Raw genomic sequence first — 16,391 nt, 5'->3', positions numbered from 1 at the left:
AAAGTAGATTCCTTGTACCCACATGTTTTATTCCTTGTTTACTTCATGGTTGAGCATAGGTGATTGGACTAAAACTGTCATTTCTGTGCGTTTCTGGAGTTGGAAACAGGGAGATAGGACTAAAACTGCAAAAAACATATAATTTAAGGACAATTTTGTTCGATTTAAAAAAGGTAGGATCATTTTTGTGAGTTGATCAAAATGGAAGGACCAAAAGTGTAATTAAGCCTATCTTAAATCGGTTGAGCTATTCGTTCCCCATAACTAAATGCAGTTGAATATGAAGAATTAGATATGGTTTATTCGTGGTGGAGTTTGAATAAGTTATAAGAAGAAATAAATATGGTTTAAAAATTAAAATACTAAACGTCTCAAATTATGCCATTAACTATTTATTATTTTCTTTTATTTTAATTCTGTAAATTTATTAAAGATAATTTTATAAATCAATTTATAATATTTTTTTGAGTTGTGTCATTTGAACATCCATTTATATGACAACTTTTAAAATAATTATTTAAAAAAAAAAAAAAATGAGTTATTGGCACAAAAATTAAAGAAATAAAAATATAAACTAAAAACATAACGTGAATATAATAGAAAAAGATTGTTACAAATGTCGGAAAACTCTCTCTGCGTTTTCTCTATTCCTCCCCACACCACCATCCAACACCACCGTCTTCCACCACCGTCTTCTTCACCAGCGCTCCCTCCATTGTCAACCACCATCGTCCTCACCCGCCATCAATCTGTTCAGATCTGTTCTCTCTCACGTTGCCAGAGTTATTCACTGCATCATGCTTGTCTACCATTTCCGGTCACCGGAGCTTTGTCCGTTCATGTGATCTGCTTCTACTGTGATTTCCTTGATTAATTAGGTAACATTTTTCTAAACTAACAACCAAATGCACTTTATTTATTTTTATTGGTATTAGAGGGATGGAGTGTGCACTAATGGCAGCAATAAGCTAGTCTGTTTAAGAGATCTTAGGGGTGGTTATTGCCCACTAAAAAACTAGGTGGGGTGTATGTGTCATTTAAAGAAACTTTAGGGGAGGCAAGTGTAATTTGTTCTAAATTCTATATCAAACTGTTAATTTGTTCTAAAGAAACTTTATATATATATATTTGGGTGAAGAATCTACGAGGGTGTTCTTCAAGAGGGTGGACACTATCGTTAATGTGAACACCAGCAAAAGAAACAAGGGAGCCCATTTATATTTTTCATCTCATTTTATATTTTTTTCTAACAATATTACCACAACAAAGACTGCTTGAAAACAATTTATTGCATATTGAACTGCATTGTGTGGCTAAAGTCTTTCTTACGCACTTGCAGGTGGATCGCTTGTTCTTTATAAGAGACATCAGGTTAATTAACTCATTTTTAAATTCTAAAGATTACTAGTTCGAAAATGAGACATCCCATGTAATGAGTTAGAAACTAATCGACTTTTTTTAATATCCAGAACATTCTATTTGCTCCCAAATTCCATAAAGTTAAAATGGCTTATGCTGGACAGCCATGGATGTCAACTCCGATTCACCATTTAGTGGATCAGGTTGTTTTTCTCTACCTTGAAGAAGCCTACAATGCATATATTGAATTGATAGCATTTATTTATTTTCTGGTTTAGAGGTTTTAGTAATATTCAGGCTTGTAGTATTTATTGGTTTTAGAGGTAGTTCCGGTTCACACAAATCAACAATGACAGATTAAAAGAGAAAGCTTTAATTTTATCAGCAAACTTACGTTTAAGTGAGGGATGGAGTGTGTCATCTATCACAAAAATAAATAAATATTTGTAAAGCTTCCAACAATGGCAGGAATATTAGCTAGTTTAATCAAGAAATATTGTTTTCATCAACAGACAAAAAATACTAGTTCTTTTAGTTTTAACAGAAAAGGTAACGGTGTTAAGTTGGAAAGGAAGGTTTCTATTGATTTAAGAGATCTTGGGGGTGGTTATTGTCCACTATAAAATTAGGCGGGGTGTATGTGTGAAACTTTTGGGGAGGTAAGTGTAATTTGTCCTAACTTTTGTATAAAACTGCTTGTTTTTTATTTTATTTTGATTTTTTTTTTTTGTTTTTGTGAAGAATCTAGGAGGGTGTACCTCAAGAGGGGGGACACTGGTGTACTTCGGTTTACTTGAAGTTGGATATTTATATAAAGCAAGCATGCTCTTCGACGACCTTAAGTAGCACTGTCCAAACTCTTATGACGGTATTTTGAATGCAACATTTATGGACTGGCTTTTTAATGATGGTCAGCCTAAGGAAGCTATGAAAGCTATGAAGTGTTATGAATCTTTATTAAATCACAAGTTTAGTATGAGTTCTCAACCATCCAATAGTTTGTTGAAGGTTCTGTTCAGACATGACAAGAAAACTATGATGCTTGACGATCACCGTTCAGTCCACCAGGTTTGTTTTTCTCTTCCTTGAAGCCTACGATGCATTTCTAGAATTAATGTGAAAGTTCGTGTCTCCAGTAGTCTATGGAGCAGGATAGGTTCTGTAGCAAGCTGTGTGATAATTGGGTTTTCTTGTGGGTGTGTGCGGTACGGGGTTTTGGCCTTTAGAGGGTATTTGTTTTCCAGACTTTTGTGTTCTTTGTGAGCTTGTTTACTTGTTAGGCTGCTGATTGTTTCCTCTTGTATTGTTGATTTGATCACGGATTGTTTTTTCTATTCATCTTTACCACCTCTCACGCCAAAGAAGGGCTACAAATATTTTGCTTTCTCAAAACAAAACAAAAATGTGTCTTTTTTTCTCACGCTAAAGAAGGGCTAATAATATTTTGCTTTCTCAAAACAAAACAAAAATGTGTCTTCTTTTGTGTTCTTTATTTATTCAGGAGCTTTGCCGGTTCTTGTGATCATGCTTCACTGGCGCATCCACAACTGTGATTTTCTTGATTAATTAGTTAAAAAAATTCGAAACATTCATCGTATGATGTCTGTCATGTTTACATTTATTTTATATTTTGTTATAAAAATAACTTATACATGCGCTTAGGATAAATGCTTATTTAGATAGGGACTATGTATATTATGTGTTTGACTTGACTTTCAAGTTTTCTTATAAAGATTTGCAACCGGTCAAAGTATGCAGTTCCTGCATTTAATGATCCAACAATTTGAACCTTTAGGCCTTTGTGATGGTGCACCTAATCCTGCAAATAAAGAACTTTTTGGTGTAAGACTGCAATAGTATATAGAATGCACATAAATTATTTTTGCAGAATAGTTACATATTCTACGTTATATTTTTTCTCTTGCTTTAAGATTTTCACTTTTGTTTCTATTTTCGAGTAAGAAAGGAGGCACATCAAGCCCAGTAATTTATTTGAGTGAAAAATAAAAGGTGATTTACCATAAGCACACTTCTTTATAGTGTATTTTGTCTAAAAATAGACTATAAAAAAAATTATCAAATTACTGATTTTTTTTCGGTCAAAAAAATATGTTTGGACCAAAAAATATATATACGAGTCAAATGTCAAGGTTATGATTGTTCTAGCAGTCTATATTTTGGAAGTGAGGACTATAAAACAGTAAACCTGTGAATTTCCAACTTTTCAAACATTATGTTTTTTGAAACATGAAAAGAAATGTGTACAAAAAAAAAATGCAAGCGAATGACGTCGCTGCTTAGATACTTTTGGTTGATTCCTAACTACCATTTTTTTATTGAAATGTTATTCTTTTGTGTTTTTTTTTTTTTGAGCTGGAATTTTATTCTCTTGTTTTTTCTTTTTTGGTAACAAAAGGGGAAAAAAAAGGGAAAAAAAGCTAAAAAAGACCCATCCATACTAGGGTCGAATAAACTCAACACCCATGGCATCTGCTAAGAGGACAGAGGCCATATCAGGAGGGGTTTCATTCAAAATAACAAGGCTACTATCACTAAGAGCACCCTTTCTAGCTAAAAAATCAGTTGCAGCGTTACCCTCACACAAAGTATGTCGTAAACTAACCACCTACTCTCTACGAAGAAGGTGTTTAATAGCCATGATTAAATCTCTTGTTTTTTCTTTGATTCTTATTAGTATTTATTGTTTTTATTTCTCTATTATTTTTACTGTATAATATCAATGAGTGGCCTTGGCCGCCTTGTTTTAGTCCTATAATATCTATGGAAAATATATTACACCTTAATATGTAGGACGAAGTTTCCTCATGATGGCCAACCAAGATGCCTAGTCTAGTCCTCCTTCATTATTTGACCATTTGACATATATTTCTCTCCTGTCCCTTCTAGTACTTTTTTTATTACTAAAAAAACACGTAAATTTCAACATTTGACTCTCCATAGCCGCCACTTCTTTGGCATCAAAGGTATAAATACAAACATGTTTTCTCATTCCATATTCATTTCCTTTGCCACAAAGAAACATCAATACAACAAGTTTTTTCCTTTCATCATTCTTTGATTCTTTCATTTTATTCGACACTCCATTTAGTTTAATGTTTTGGTTCAATTCATAATAACAGTATTGCCTTGAAAAGAAAAATAAGAAACACAAGCTTGTGTTGAGGCTGTTGAACAAAGCAAAAATGGAAGGGACTGATATATACAGAGCTACTAATAGTTTAAGAGCAAGAAGTTCAACTGTTTGGAGACAGAGTGGAGTTGAGGTTTTCTCTAAATCATCACGTGAAGAAGATGATGAAGAAGCTCTCAAATGGGCTGCACTTGAAAAACTACCTACTTACAATCGTCTAAGAAAAGGTTTGTTGACAGCTTCTCATGGAGGTGCTCATGAAGTTGATGTTGGTGATCTTGCTTTTAAAGAAAAGCAGAAGCTTTTGGAGAGGTTGGTTAGGGTTGCTGAAGAGGATAATGAAGGGTTTCTGTTGAAGGTCAAGGAAAGAGTTGATAGGTAATTATTATAGAAAATGTACTTTTTTTGCTTCTTTTTTTCTTTTGATCTTATTTCTCTCATAACTCAACATGCTTTGTGTTTCTTCTTCTTATTATAGAGTTGGACTTGATATTCCAACAATTGAAGTTCGATACCAGAACCTGAAAATTGATGCCGAAGCTTTTGTGGGAAGTCGAGCTTTGCCTAGTTTCATTAACGCTGCTACTAATGTTGTCGAGGTAGGGATAGATATCAGAACCTGAAAATTGATGCTGAACACTTTTCTCTGTTTTTTTTATCTGTTTTGTTTTTGCAGTTGAGTCTCACAAGTAAAAAAAATATATATCTTTTTTTGTTTCAGGGTGTATTCAATTTTCTTCATATCATCCCAACCAAAAAGAGGCATGTGGCAATTCTTAGAGATGTTAGTGGAATTATTAAACCTCGTAGGATGACATTACTCTTAGGTCCTCCTGGTTCAGGAAAAACCACACTACTTTTAGCTTTATCAGGAAAGCTTGATTCAAGTTTTCAGGTGAATAATCACACCTCCCTTTAATGCCATCATCTATATAATTCATTTTTAGCAAAAAGAGTAAACTTAATATTTAAAATTACATAATTTTGATACCAATGTTTAATTTATATAGCTATCTGGGAATGTGACCTACAATGGACACGGACTGAATGAGTTTGTACCTCAAAGAACTGCTGCTTATATCAGCCAGCATGATGTTCACATTGGAGAAATGACTGTGAGGGAAACCTTAGCTTTCTCAGCAAGGTGCCAAGGAGTTGGATCTCGTTACGGTGAGTCAATTTACCACCATATTATTGTTTTCAAAATCTAATTTGCTGTGTGACTAAAGCTTGACTTATTACTGTTTTTGTGATCCACAGACATGCTATCTGAGCTTTCTAGAAGAGAGAAGGTAGCAAATATCAAGCCTGACCCAGATATTGATGTCTACATGAAGGTATACATTAAATAAGATAATATCAATAGTAATTAGATATACTATACTGTATTTGCATATCTAACTGTATTTTAATATAACAGGCAATTGCAACTGAAGGTCAGGAATCAAGCATATCAACAGATTATGTACTCAAGGTAATACTAAAATACAGCTCAATTAATTAGTTGTCAGATCAATAAAAGTGTTTTACTTTAAACATAAGTGCTTCTAGAAAGATACATATGATTGATTGTGATTTGTTAACAATGTGAAACTTATTGCGCTGACAGTGTGTCAAAATTAAACTAATATTGCATTTTTTTATTGGTTGCTTGCTTCCAATTAACATCGTCCTTGAATAGGATCTATCATGTCTTGCCTACCACTATAAAGTTATGATTCATGTCATACACTGAATTGTCTTATAAGCCAAATGTATTAAGTTTTTATGTGTACAATTTTGCAGATTTTGGGGTTGGATATATGTGCGGATACCATGGTAGGGGATGAAATGTTGCGTGGTATCTCCGGAGGACAAAGGAAGCGTGTTACCACAGGAGAGATGTTGGTTGGACCAGCCAATGCATTGTTCATGGATGAAATTTCTACTGGACTGGACAGTTCCACAACTTTTCAAATTGTGAGCTCTCTGAGGCAATATGTTCACATTATGAATGGCACTGCAGTTATATCACTGCTCCAGCCAGCACCTGAGACTTATGATCTTTTTGATGACATTATCTTAATATCTGATGGCCAAGTTGTATACCATGGCCCCCGCGAATATGTTCTTGACTTTTTCGAATCTATGGGTTTCAAATGTCCTGAAAGGAAAGGTGTTGCTGATTTTCTTCAAGAAGTAACATCCAAAAAGGATCAAGCACAGTACTGGGTGCGCAGAGATCAACCATACCGATATGTAACTGTTACTCAATTTGCCGAGGCATTTCAATCATTCCATATTGGTGGGAAACTTGCTGAGGAGCTTTCCATACCATTTGACAAGACGAAGAGCCATCCAGCTGCTTTGACCACCAAAGAGTATGGTCTCAACAAGACGGAGCTTTTAAAGGCTAACTTCTCAAGAGAGTATTTGCTCATGAAAAGGAATTCGTTTGTTTACATCTTCAAGCTAACTCAGGTTTGTAATCTATCCCGCTCTTTTTTATAAATATAAGTAAATAGATTATCTTTTTCATTTATACATTCATGACCATGATTTTCTGTGACATAACGGTTTTCTCTTCATGCTTTGTTTTTCAGCTTTTCATCATGGCATTGATTGCAATGACACTGTTTTTTCGGACTGAGATGCATCGCGATGATCAGGATGACGCAGGTGTTTATGCTGGTGCTTTGTTTTTCACACTAGTAACGATGATGTTTAATGGAATGTCTGAGATTTCTATGACCATTGCTAAGCTTCCTGTTTACTACAAGCAACGAGACCTTCTATTTTATCCCTCATGGGCATATGCTATTCCTTCATGGATTCTCAAGATTCCCGTCTCATTAGTGGAAGTTTCTCTCTGGGTGTTTCTTACCTACTATGTTATTGGATTTGATCCAAATGTTGGGAGGTAAAATAAGTTGCTTTTATTCTGTTTGGAGCATGTAGTATTGAATGTCAGTTCTACTGTCTAGTTTGTATTTGTATGTTACTAATGATGTGAGGTCTTGAATTCTAGGCAGGATGTTCAAGCAGTTCGTTGTGTTGTTTTTCATGAGTCAGATGGCTTCAGGATTGTTCCGAGCCATCGCATCCCTGGGTAGAAACATGATTGTTGCCAATACATTTGGGTCCTTTGCAGTTCTCACACTTTTTGCATTGGGTGGCTTCATTCTCTCAAGAAGTAAGTTAAATTGACTAACACGTTTAATTTTAACAAAAAAAGATAAAACTGTTGTTAAGTTTAATTTTTTGTAAGGAAATGAAACCTTGGCTAATTAATGTTTCTTATATTTTATTGCTAATGTAACAGAGGATATCAAAAGCTGGTGGATTTGGGGTTATTGGATCTCACCTATGATGTACGGGCAGAATGCTTTGATGGCCAATGAATTTCTTGCGAACAGTTGGCACAATGTAATTTCTTGAGCTTGCTGGCAACCTTATAATTCATCTATTTTTGGTTGAGAAATTTACAAGTCTGATTTATTTTATATACTTAAATTATAGGCTACTTCTGATTTGGGAAAAGATTATCTCGATACCCGAGGGTTCTTCCCACATGCATATTGGTATTGGATAGGCGTTGGGGGATTGGCTGGATTTGTGTTCCTTTTCAACGCGGCGTTTGGTGTGGCTCTCGCTGTACTAGGCCCATTTGATAAGCCTAGTGCAACAATAACTGATAATTCAGAAGATGATTCATCGAATTACATGACCGCACAAGAAGTTGAATTACCACGCATAGGTGAGCTTTCTTAATTATATGCATCTGACGCATGAAACCAAAGTAGTAGTTTGTCATATAGTTTATATGCTGAACATTTTTCTTATTGTCTTTCAGAAAGTTCAGGAAGAGGAGATTCTGTTACAGTGTCCAGCCATGGAAAGAAAAAGGGAATGGTTCTTCCATTTGAACCACATTCTATCACTTTTGATGATATTGTATACTCTGTTGACATGCCAGCTGTAAGACTCTTACAAAGTGATATGTTCAGCGTTTAGATATCTATAACAATTCATTGTTTTCGCAGACAAAAAGAACTTTTCTCACTTGACTTTATTTCAACTGGCAGGAAATGAAGGAGCAAGGTGTTACAGAGGACAGACTAGTGCTTTTGAAGGGTGTTAGCGGTGCATTCAGGCCCGGTGTTCTCACAGCTTTGATGGGTGTAAGTGGAGCTGGTAAAACAACTCTGATGGATGTTCTGGCTGGTAGGAAAACAGGTGGATATATTGATGGAGACATCAAGGTTTCTGGGTACCCTAAAAAGCAAGAAACATTTGCTAGAATATCTGGCTACTGTGAACAGAATGATATTCATTCACCTCATGTTACAGTTTATGAATCCCTTCTTTACTCAGCATGGCTTCGTTTACCTTCTGGAGTTGATTCCAATACTAGAAAGGTTAGTTAGTACTTAAAGCACAGGAACTATGCACCTTTAGTTTTCCTTTCCCCTATTGAAAAGTTTAAGCTAACTGAGGTAGATTGTTCTGACTTTTTGAACATAACAAATGCTTGCAGATGTTTATTGAGGAAGTAATGGATCTTGTGGAGCTGAACTCGTTGAGGGACTCCCTCGTTGGTTTGCCTGGTGTTAGTGGTCTCTCAACGGAACAACGTAAAAGGTTGACTATTGCAGTTGAACTAGTGGCTAATCCGTCCATAATTTTCATGGATGAACCAACTTCTGGTTTAGATGCTAGAGCTGCTGCAATTGTTATGAGAACTGTAAGGAACACAGTGGACACAGGAAGAACAGTTGTGTGTACCATCCATCAACCTAGCATTGACATATTTGAAGCATTTGATGAGGTATGTAGTGAATTGTCATGATAAAACTAATGATAAATGAAGCTTCCTTTTATTGTTCTTTTCCTTTTCATTAGACTTGAATCTGACATATTATCTTTATGCATTTCTAGTTATTCCTTATGAAACGTGGAGGACAGGAAATATATGTTGGACCATTGGGTCGTCATTCTACTCATTTGATCAAGTATTTCGAGGTATAATCCTCTACCTAAACAAAGCATTAACTTAAGGGAATGACTCTATTTCTTGATTGTAATTAGTTACTGAAGTTTTCAAATAACTTTTGTTACAGAGCATTGACGGAGTGAGTAAAATCAAAGACGGATATAACCCAGCAACATGGATGTTGGAAGTTACAACTACCGCACAAGAACTTAATTTGGGTGTTGATTTTACCGATTTGTACAAAAATTCAGATCTATATAGGTAAACTAATGCATACAGGATATTAATCGATCACCTATAGAAGCTATTGTTGTCATGTTTGTTTTTCTTATTTGCTACCTGCTTTAACTATTTGTATGTCTCTTCAGGAGAAACAAGCAACTTATTCAAGAACTTGGCGTGCCTGCTCCTGGTTCAAAGGATCTTCATTTCCCTACTCAATTCTCGCAGTCTTTCTTGGTCCAATGCCAGGCCTGCTTATGGAAACAACGTTGGTCATATTGGCGTAATCCACCATACACTGCTGTGAGGTTTTTCTTCACGACATTCATAGCCTTGATGTTTGGAACAATGTTCTGGGACCTCGGTGGCAAACAGTAAGTCAAACAAACTATTTTTAATTCCAAAATAAGTTCATATTTTTCACCAAATATTATATTTTCTCATCTCCCTCTCTGTTTATCTACACTCACTACGCTGGAATACTAATTCTTTATGGTGACTTGCAGCTCACGTAGACAAGACCTTTTGAACGCTGTTGGTTCAATGTATACCGCTGTTCTCTTCCTTGGAGTGCAAAATTCTTCTTCTGTGCAGCCGGTGGTTGCAGTGGAAAGAACTGTATTTAATAGAGAAAAAGCTGCTGGAATGTACTCTGCCTTACCCTATGCATTTTCACAGGTAACTGTAATTATTGTTTACTCTACTGTCATTACTATCGCTTAAGTTTGTTTGCAAACAAGAAATTGTAATATTAAACTCCTTCCTTTTTGTCAGATTTTGGTAGAGCTACCTTATGTCTTTGCTCAAGCCGTGACATACGGAGTTATAGTCTATGCCATGATCGGATTTGACTGGACCGCAGAGAAATTCTTGTGGTATCTATTCTTCATGTACTTCACATTGCTCTACTTCACTTTCTATGGTATGATGGCAGTGGCTGTGACACCAAATCACCATGTTGCTTCTATTGTGGCTGCTGCCTTTTATGCAATCTGGAATCTCTTTTCAGGATTTGTCGTCCCGAGACCTGTAAGTATAAGTGTAAAGTACATTTAGAAAGAATGGTTAGTTGGATGACATTATATATATGCAATATGCTAACTGTTTTTTTCTTCTTCTTGCCTTTTGATAACAGAGCATTCCAATATGGTGGAGATGGTACTATTGGGCATGTCCAGTTGCATGGACCATCTATGGATTGGTTGCATCTCAATTTGGAGATATAACTACTGTTATGACGACTGAAGGTGGAAAAGATGTGAAAACTTTCCTTGACGACTTTTTTGGTATCCAACACGACTTCATAGGATGGTGTGCGCTTGTGGTTGGTGGAATCGCCGTGGCCTTTGCCTTTATATTCGCTGTTGCAATCAAATCCTTTAACTTCCAGAAGAGATAGTTTGCACTCTTTCTCCAACAAGAAAGATTCTTTTTATTTTTTTATTTTCCCTCCCCAATTTTTCATTTGCTCATATTGTATTTGTTGCAGCCATCTTACATGCAGTAGTTGATAGGAATTTTATTTCACCCTACTGCCAATTTGCAGTTTCTTTTGATATATATACAACATATAAATGATGTAATACTTTTGTTGTATTAATTTGAGTAATCATTGGAATATATTTTGAGGCCAAACCTTTAATAATCACTTTAGTTCTGAATTCTCTAGTTCTTCTCTTGATAATTGATATGCACTCTTAATGCTGAATTTGCACGCTAGAAGATATGCCTGAGCTGTCAATCTATCAAGTGATCTAGACTTAATTTTCCTAGTCAAGGAAGGAATCTATGCAAAATTATGTGTATGCATTGTTATACCCCGCTAACTAGTTTTTGTAAATAAAAGGTTTTTTCAAAACTCAGTTTTATATACACTAATCCAATTGATATTCTCTATTAAATTTCATGTAAACATTATTAACTGCATGGTTTGAGTATAAGATTTATTCTGACTCAATGCTAAGATATATACAAGTGTTTTAGACTGCAGGCTTCATAGTTTCAAGGCTTGTCAATGTCAAGTCTTTATTCTAACTCCATGCTTCCTTTGTTGAGCCAGTACCTTTGAAATATTTAGTATTTAGTTTACACTCTAACAATGAGTTCTAAAATGAAAATTACGGAAGAATCTTTCTTGTTGGAGTGACATGGATTACTATTGCTGGAGTGTTGTTCTTCCCTTTGCCTTTCATTTCGCTGATCAAATTGAGGCGACATATACTGGCCAAGCTGTTTAGTCCAAACCATCTTATGGAACTAGATGCAGCTTGACAAAATGTTAGTATTTAGTTAAATTAGTTTTTTATCCTTTATTCGGACTTGAACCAGGATCTTTAACTCATTATTAGGGGTGGTAAAACGGGCCAACCCATCCGGCCGACCCGTTTAGCCCGCTATTTTTGGCGGGCTGAGTTGAGGTTTTGAACTCGCTTCTTATAGTTGGTTCACCCTGCTTAACTCGTCGAAAAAATGGGGCGGACACAGGGTGGGGTGGGCCGGCACACTTAACTCGTTTTCTTTCTTTTTTTAGACTTATTTTATCCTTTTAGATTTATTTTGGTTCTTGGATTTATTTTAGGATTTGTTTTATGTGTGCGGATTTTCCTTATTTTGCTATTAAGTATGACGTTTAGTTCGACAATTTATTAATTATCTTGTTTTTACCACGAATTTATTTGATGCATATTCTTTTATATTTTTTTTTTATGATAAAAGCAATATAGTTTTTTGTAACAATTATGACTCGGGGCGGTGTGAATATTGGACTCGGTCACTTAATTGGACTCAGCTCATCTCGTCCCATTTTAAACGGGCTTAGGTCGGGCGGGCCTAAACGGACTCGGCTCATACTATAGGTTTTTGCCAACTCAAAAAAAAATTTATTAAAAAAATGAAAAAAAAAAAATATTTGTGTAATTTTAAGAGATAAAGGATTTAAACGAAGAAAAAAAATAATGATAAAGAATCAAGTATTATAAATAAATAAAATAAAGGATCCTAAACTAATATAGTTTTTTTGGGGCCAATTAGTGCAGCTTAGAATGATAAAATGTGATAAAATAAAACAACTTTTTTCTTTGCTATGCTCTTTGAAGAAAAAGGCTGATTATGATGAAATAAATTTGGTTAGTAAAATTAACCCCCATTTAACAAGCATACCTTCGTATTATATAAAAACTTTAAAACAGAATTTCCGTATGTCAAAACTCAAAAGAGTCTATACTTTCGCTTTGTAAAAAAAAAAAAAAAAAATCAGAGAAAAATTAAAAAAAAATCGCCGCTGCCGGGGATCGAATCCGGGTCACCCGCGTGACAGGCGGGAATACTTACCACTATACTACAACGACTGTTTGATGTTAATTTGCTTGTCGAATAGTATAATAGCATTGTTTGTAATAACTCCACATCTTTTTTCTTTCAATTAATTATGTTCCTATGCTTTTGTGTCACTTTTCTTGATACCTATTAAAAAGAAACTCATATTGACGACTTTGTTTCGATGTATATAGAATATGTGGTATCATTATCAATCTTGTTATATGGTTGATTCCATAATTACCTTTGAATAGGCCAATTTTTGTCTACTTCTTGTATGTAAGTTGATTGATGAATTTAGGTCACTTATTATTATTATTATTGGATCTTTTTTTCTTGCTTTTGGTTTGAATGGCAATGTATTAGATTTGGTTGCCTTAGTTAATAGAGATATGCCGTCCCATTTGTCTTACAAATATAGGTACACCAATATAGCCTTGTCTTTTGGTCTCTCATAGCTTCCTCAATCATTCAACATATATATATATATATATATATATATATATATAGGTCTTTTGGGGAACCTTGTAGACATATTGCTTCTTGAATCAGCTTCAATTGCACTAATGGATTACGTTTCGTTTATAAATTAGTATCAACCAACTAATACATATAGAGATAGACACACACGTATACTAAGGGCATCTTCCACACATAATTAGATGATGTAGTATTAGTTTTTATATGCATTAACGTCAGTATTGTTTTGTGAGTGTCAAGTCCAATATTTATTTTCTCAAAAAGTCCAATATTTTTTTCATTTGCCAAGAATAGCCTTAACCTAAAATTTATTTATTTTGGACAAGTTTATTTGTAGTACTTATGTTAAAAAACACTATTTAGTGGTACATTCAATCTGACTTCATTTTATTCACTCCACTCCACTTCCACATTTCTTTTGCAAGAGTGGGGGTGGGGTTCATGCTCCACCTCCACGTCCACATTACTTTTTCGTTCTAGCTCCACCTCTCACCATGTTAAATGAGATTGAATCTTATACTCAAAATTTTATTCAACCACATACATATATACATCCAACAAATCAGGCTATATGATATTGTTAAATGAGCTTACTCAACCTTACAATATTGTGGTGGATCATTATAATATTGAATTAAAAACTTTATCAAAAACTTTAAAAGTGTGTTTGGATGGGGAAATGTTTTGAGGGAATTCAAATACTTTTATGTAAATTCTATTATTTGGATGATAAATTGAAGAATTTTGAAAATGATGGAAATTTATGAAGTGTTTTTATTCAAGTTAAATTTAAAAAATTTCAAATGACACCTAAAAGTTAATAATTACAAATTACTTCATTGTTAAAAAATTTCAAATTTTGCATTTTGATCCTCAAATTTTCAAATTGACCCCAATAAATTTTCAGAAATTACAAAGTAACCCCTCAATTTTAAAAAAATTATAATTTGACGCCTCAAAATTTTTGAAATTTACAAATTGACCCCTTATTTCAATTTTAAAATTTGGCCCAAAAAAATTAAAATTTATAAAAGTTGTCCAAAAATAATAACAATGAAATTTTTTATTACTTCATCCAAAAAAAGTATTGAGAATGAAAATAATCTAATCGTATCATTTAAGTTGTCTAGAATTCTAAATTCTTAAAAAATTCTCAATTATATCATCCAAACACACTCTAAGATATTATGTTTATGAATCATCTCCTATATTATTCAATATCTATTTTTTCATTCACCATGAGGCTTCTAATTCACACTTGAAACACTCTTTTTTTTTTCAACCTAAACTACTACATGCTAACTAAAGGGTTGATTAGTAGCCTCATACACCAGCTAGTATATTATTTAACAACAATATCTAAGACACATCATAATGTGATGGAAGCTAATTAAAGGTTCCTATCACATAAACCATAATGAGAAACAGAGTGCAATAGGGAAAGATATGAATATAAGTAGAAAAGGCCAGTACGTGCGGTATTGAAAACGATATGAACAATTTTGGAGTTTACACCCTTTTTCTTTGGAATCAAATTATAAACAGGCCCGCAGAGGTTACACATTGATAAGAGTTTAACAAATTAACAATTAAAAGCATATTAAACACTAATCAATGATCTGAAATTTGTAGTGGTCATTCACATTTTGAGAAGACATTAATCAATTGACTTATTGAAAGAGAAATCACTATTATAATTATTTTGTTTGCTATATCTGATGATAGACTTGTTGCTCGTGTGGTGGGATCAGATTTTGGATCCTAATAATCAATTGAAAAGGTGATCAATTGAAAAGTTTAATGAAAACATTCGTCTTAATTATTATTTAATTGGTGTAAGTAAAACATCTTATTCACAAAATCGGAAAGCAAATCCAGCTAGCTAGCTCTTAAAATCTTTTTAATTGATGTGATGAAGATTGATTTGGATATTATGAACGATATAGAAGCATGTGATTTGAATATAACGATCTCCGTGAATTTAACTCAATTGATAGATATATTGTACTTCCTTCGTTGTCAATTGTAACTAAATTTAACTTTTAAGTTTATTCAATTAATAATATATATGGTCCATAATATGAACCATATACATCATTAATTGAAAAAATCTAAAAAGTCAAATTTGCTTATACTAATTAGCAACGGATGGAATATTACATATATATATATATAGAGTTAGGATTCAAACCTCGGACACCCATTTATTAATCTTAAAAAAATAAATTTATAGTATTGTACTACTTGATAAAAAAAACCAAATAAGAGATTAGTTCATGCATTGAAAAGAGCCACATATAGTCCATTTTGTGAGTTTTATAATAATTAATTAATTGGTATTAATCAATGCATTAATTAGAGATTTCTTAACATTTCGTTCGCCCATATTGAGACACAACTTGAAAACTTCACCACAAAAGGGATCTTTTCATGAATGGGATCCCCAATTAATTTATTCAAAGTTGGGATTTACCTGTCTTTTTCTTTGAGGCAGGCAGGGCACCTCAATCATTCCTATTTATGATGGAGTCCTTTAAACCTCCTTATGATTCTCTTATAATCATAGCATAGTCACAAACAACTTTTCATCAAAACTTCATGCTATATATGTATATCTATTCACATTTATTGCTCGTATCCAATAAGACTACATATGTACATAGACAACAAAGCTTTGATGCACTACATTTTATAAGTCGAACTTAAAACTTCTGATTAAACTTAAAAAGACTCGTATCATCTCATTAAAATACGTTTGAATTACTCTAAAATTGATAAGTATTTTCTTTGTAAGAAAATAAATAAATACTCAAGCTTAATGTCTATCAATTATATTACTCTACAATATTTTCAACACCCGATATTTAGAGCAAATTTATTAAGAAATCAGTA

The 16,391-nt window shown here is 33.7% G+C and overlaps 1 protein-coding gene across 1 annotated transcript; it reads left to right on the top strand.

Annotated features, from left to right (window-relative positions):
* The first annotated feature begins 625 nt into the window (after positions 1-625).
* LOC11434774 (pleiotropic drug resistance protein 1) lies at positions 626-11,103 on the top strand. Its single transcript, XM_003597768.4, has 24 exons — positions 626-878; positions 1,340-1,371; positions 1,470-1,562; positions 2,101-2,427; positions 4,500-4,888; positions 4,989-5,109; positions 5,232-5,405; positions 5,521-5,680; positions 5,771-5,847; positions 5,931-5,984; positions 6,296-6,970; positions 7,093-7,409; positions 7,522-7,682; positions 7,812-7,915; positions 8,009-8,246; positions 8,343-8,467; positions 8,575-8,907; positions 9,027-9,317; positions 9,428-9,511; positions 9,610-9,743; positions 9,851-10,078; positions 10,211-10,382; positions 10,479-10,733; positions 10,840-11,103. Exons 4-24 carry the CDS (start codon positions 2,248-2,250, stop codon positions 11,101-11,103), a joined length of 4,536 nt encoding a protein of 1,511 aa, XP_003597816.3. The 5' UTR covers positions 626-878; positions 1,340-1,371; positions 1,470-1,562; positions 2,101-2,247.
* The last annotated feature ends 5,288 nt before the right edge of the window (positions 11,104-16,391 follow it).

This window comes from Medicago truncatula, chromosome 2 (genome assembly GCF_003473485.1).
Source record: "Medicago truncatula cultivar Jemalong A17 chromosome 2, MtrunA17r5.0-ANR, whole genome shotgun sequence".
Lineage (NCBI taxonomy): Eukaryota > Viridiplantae > Streptophyta > Magnoliopsida > Fabales > Fabaceae > Medicago > Medicago truncatula.
Note: the sequence above shows the minus strand (reverse complement) of the source record. Positions and strands in the feature narration are given on the sequence as shown.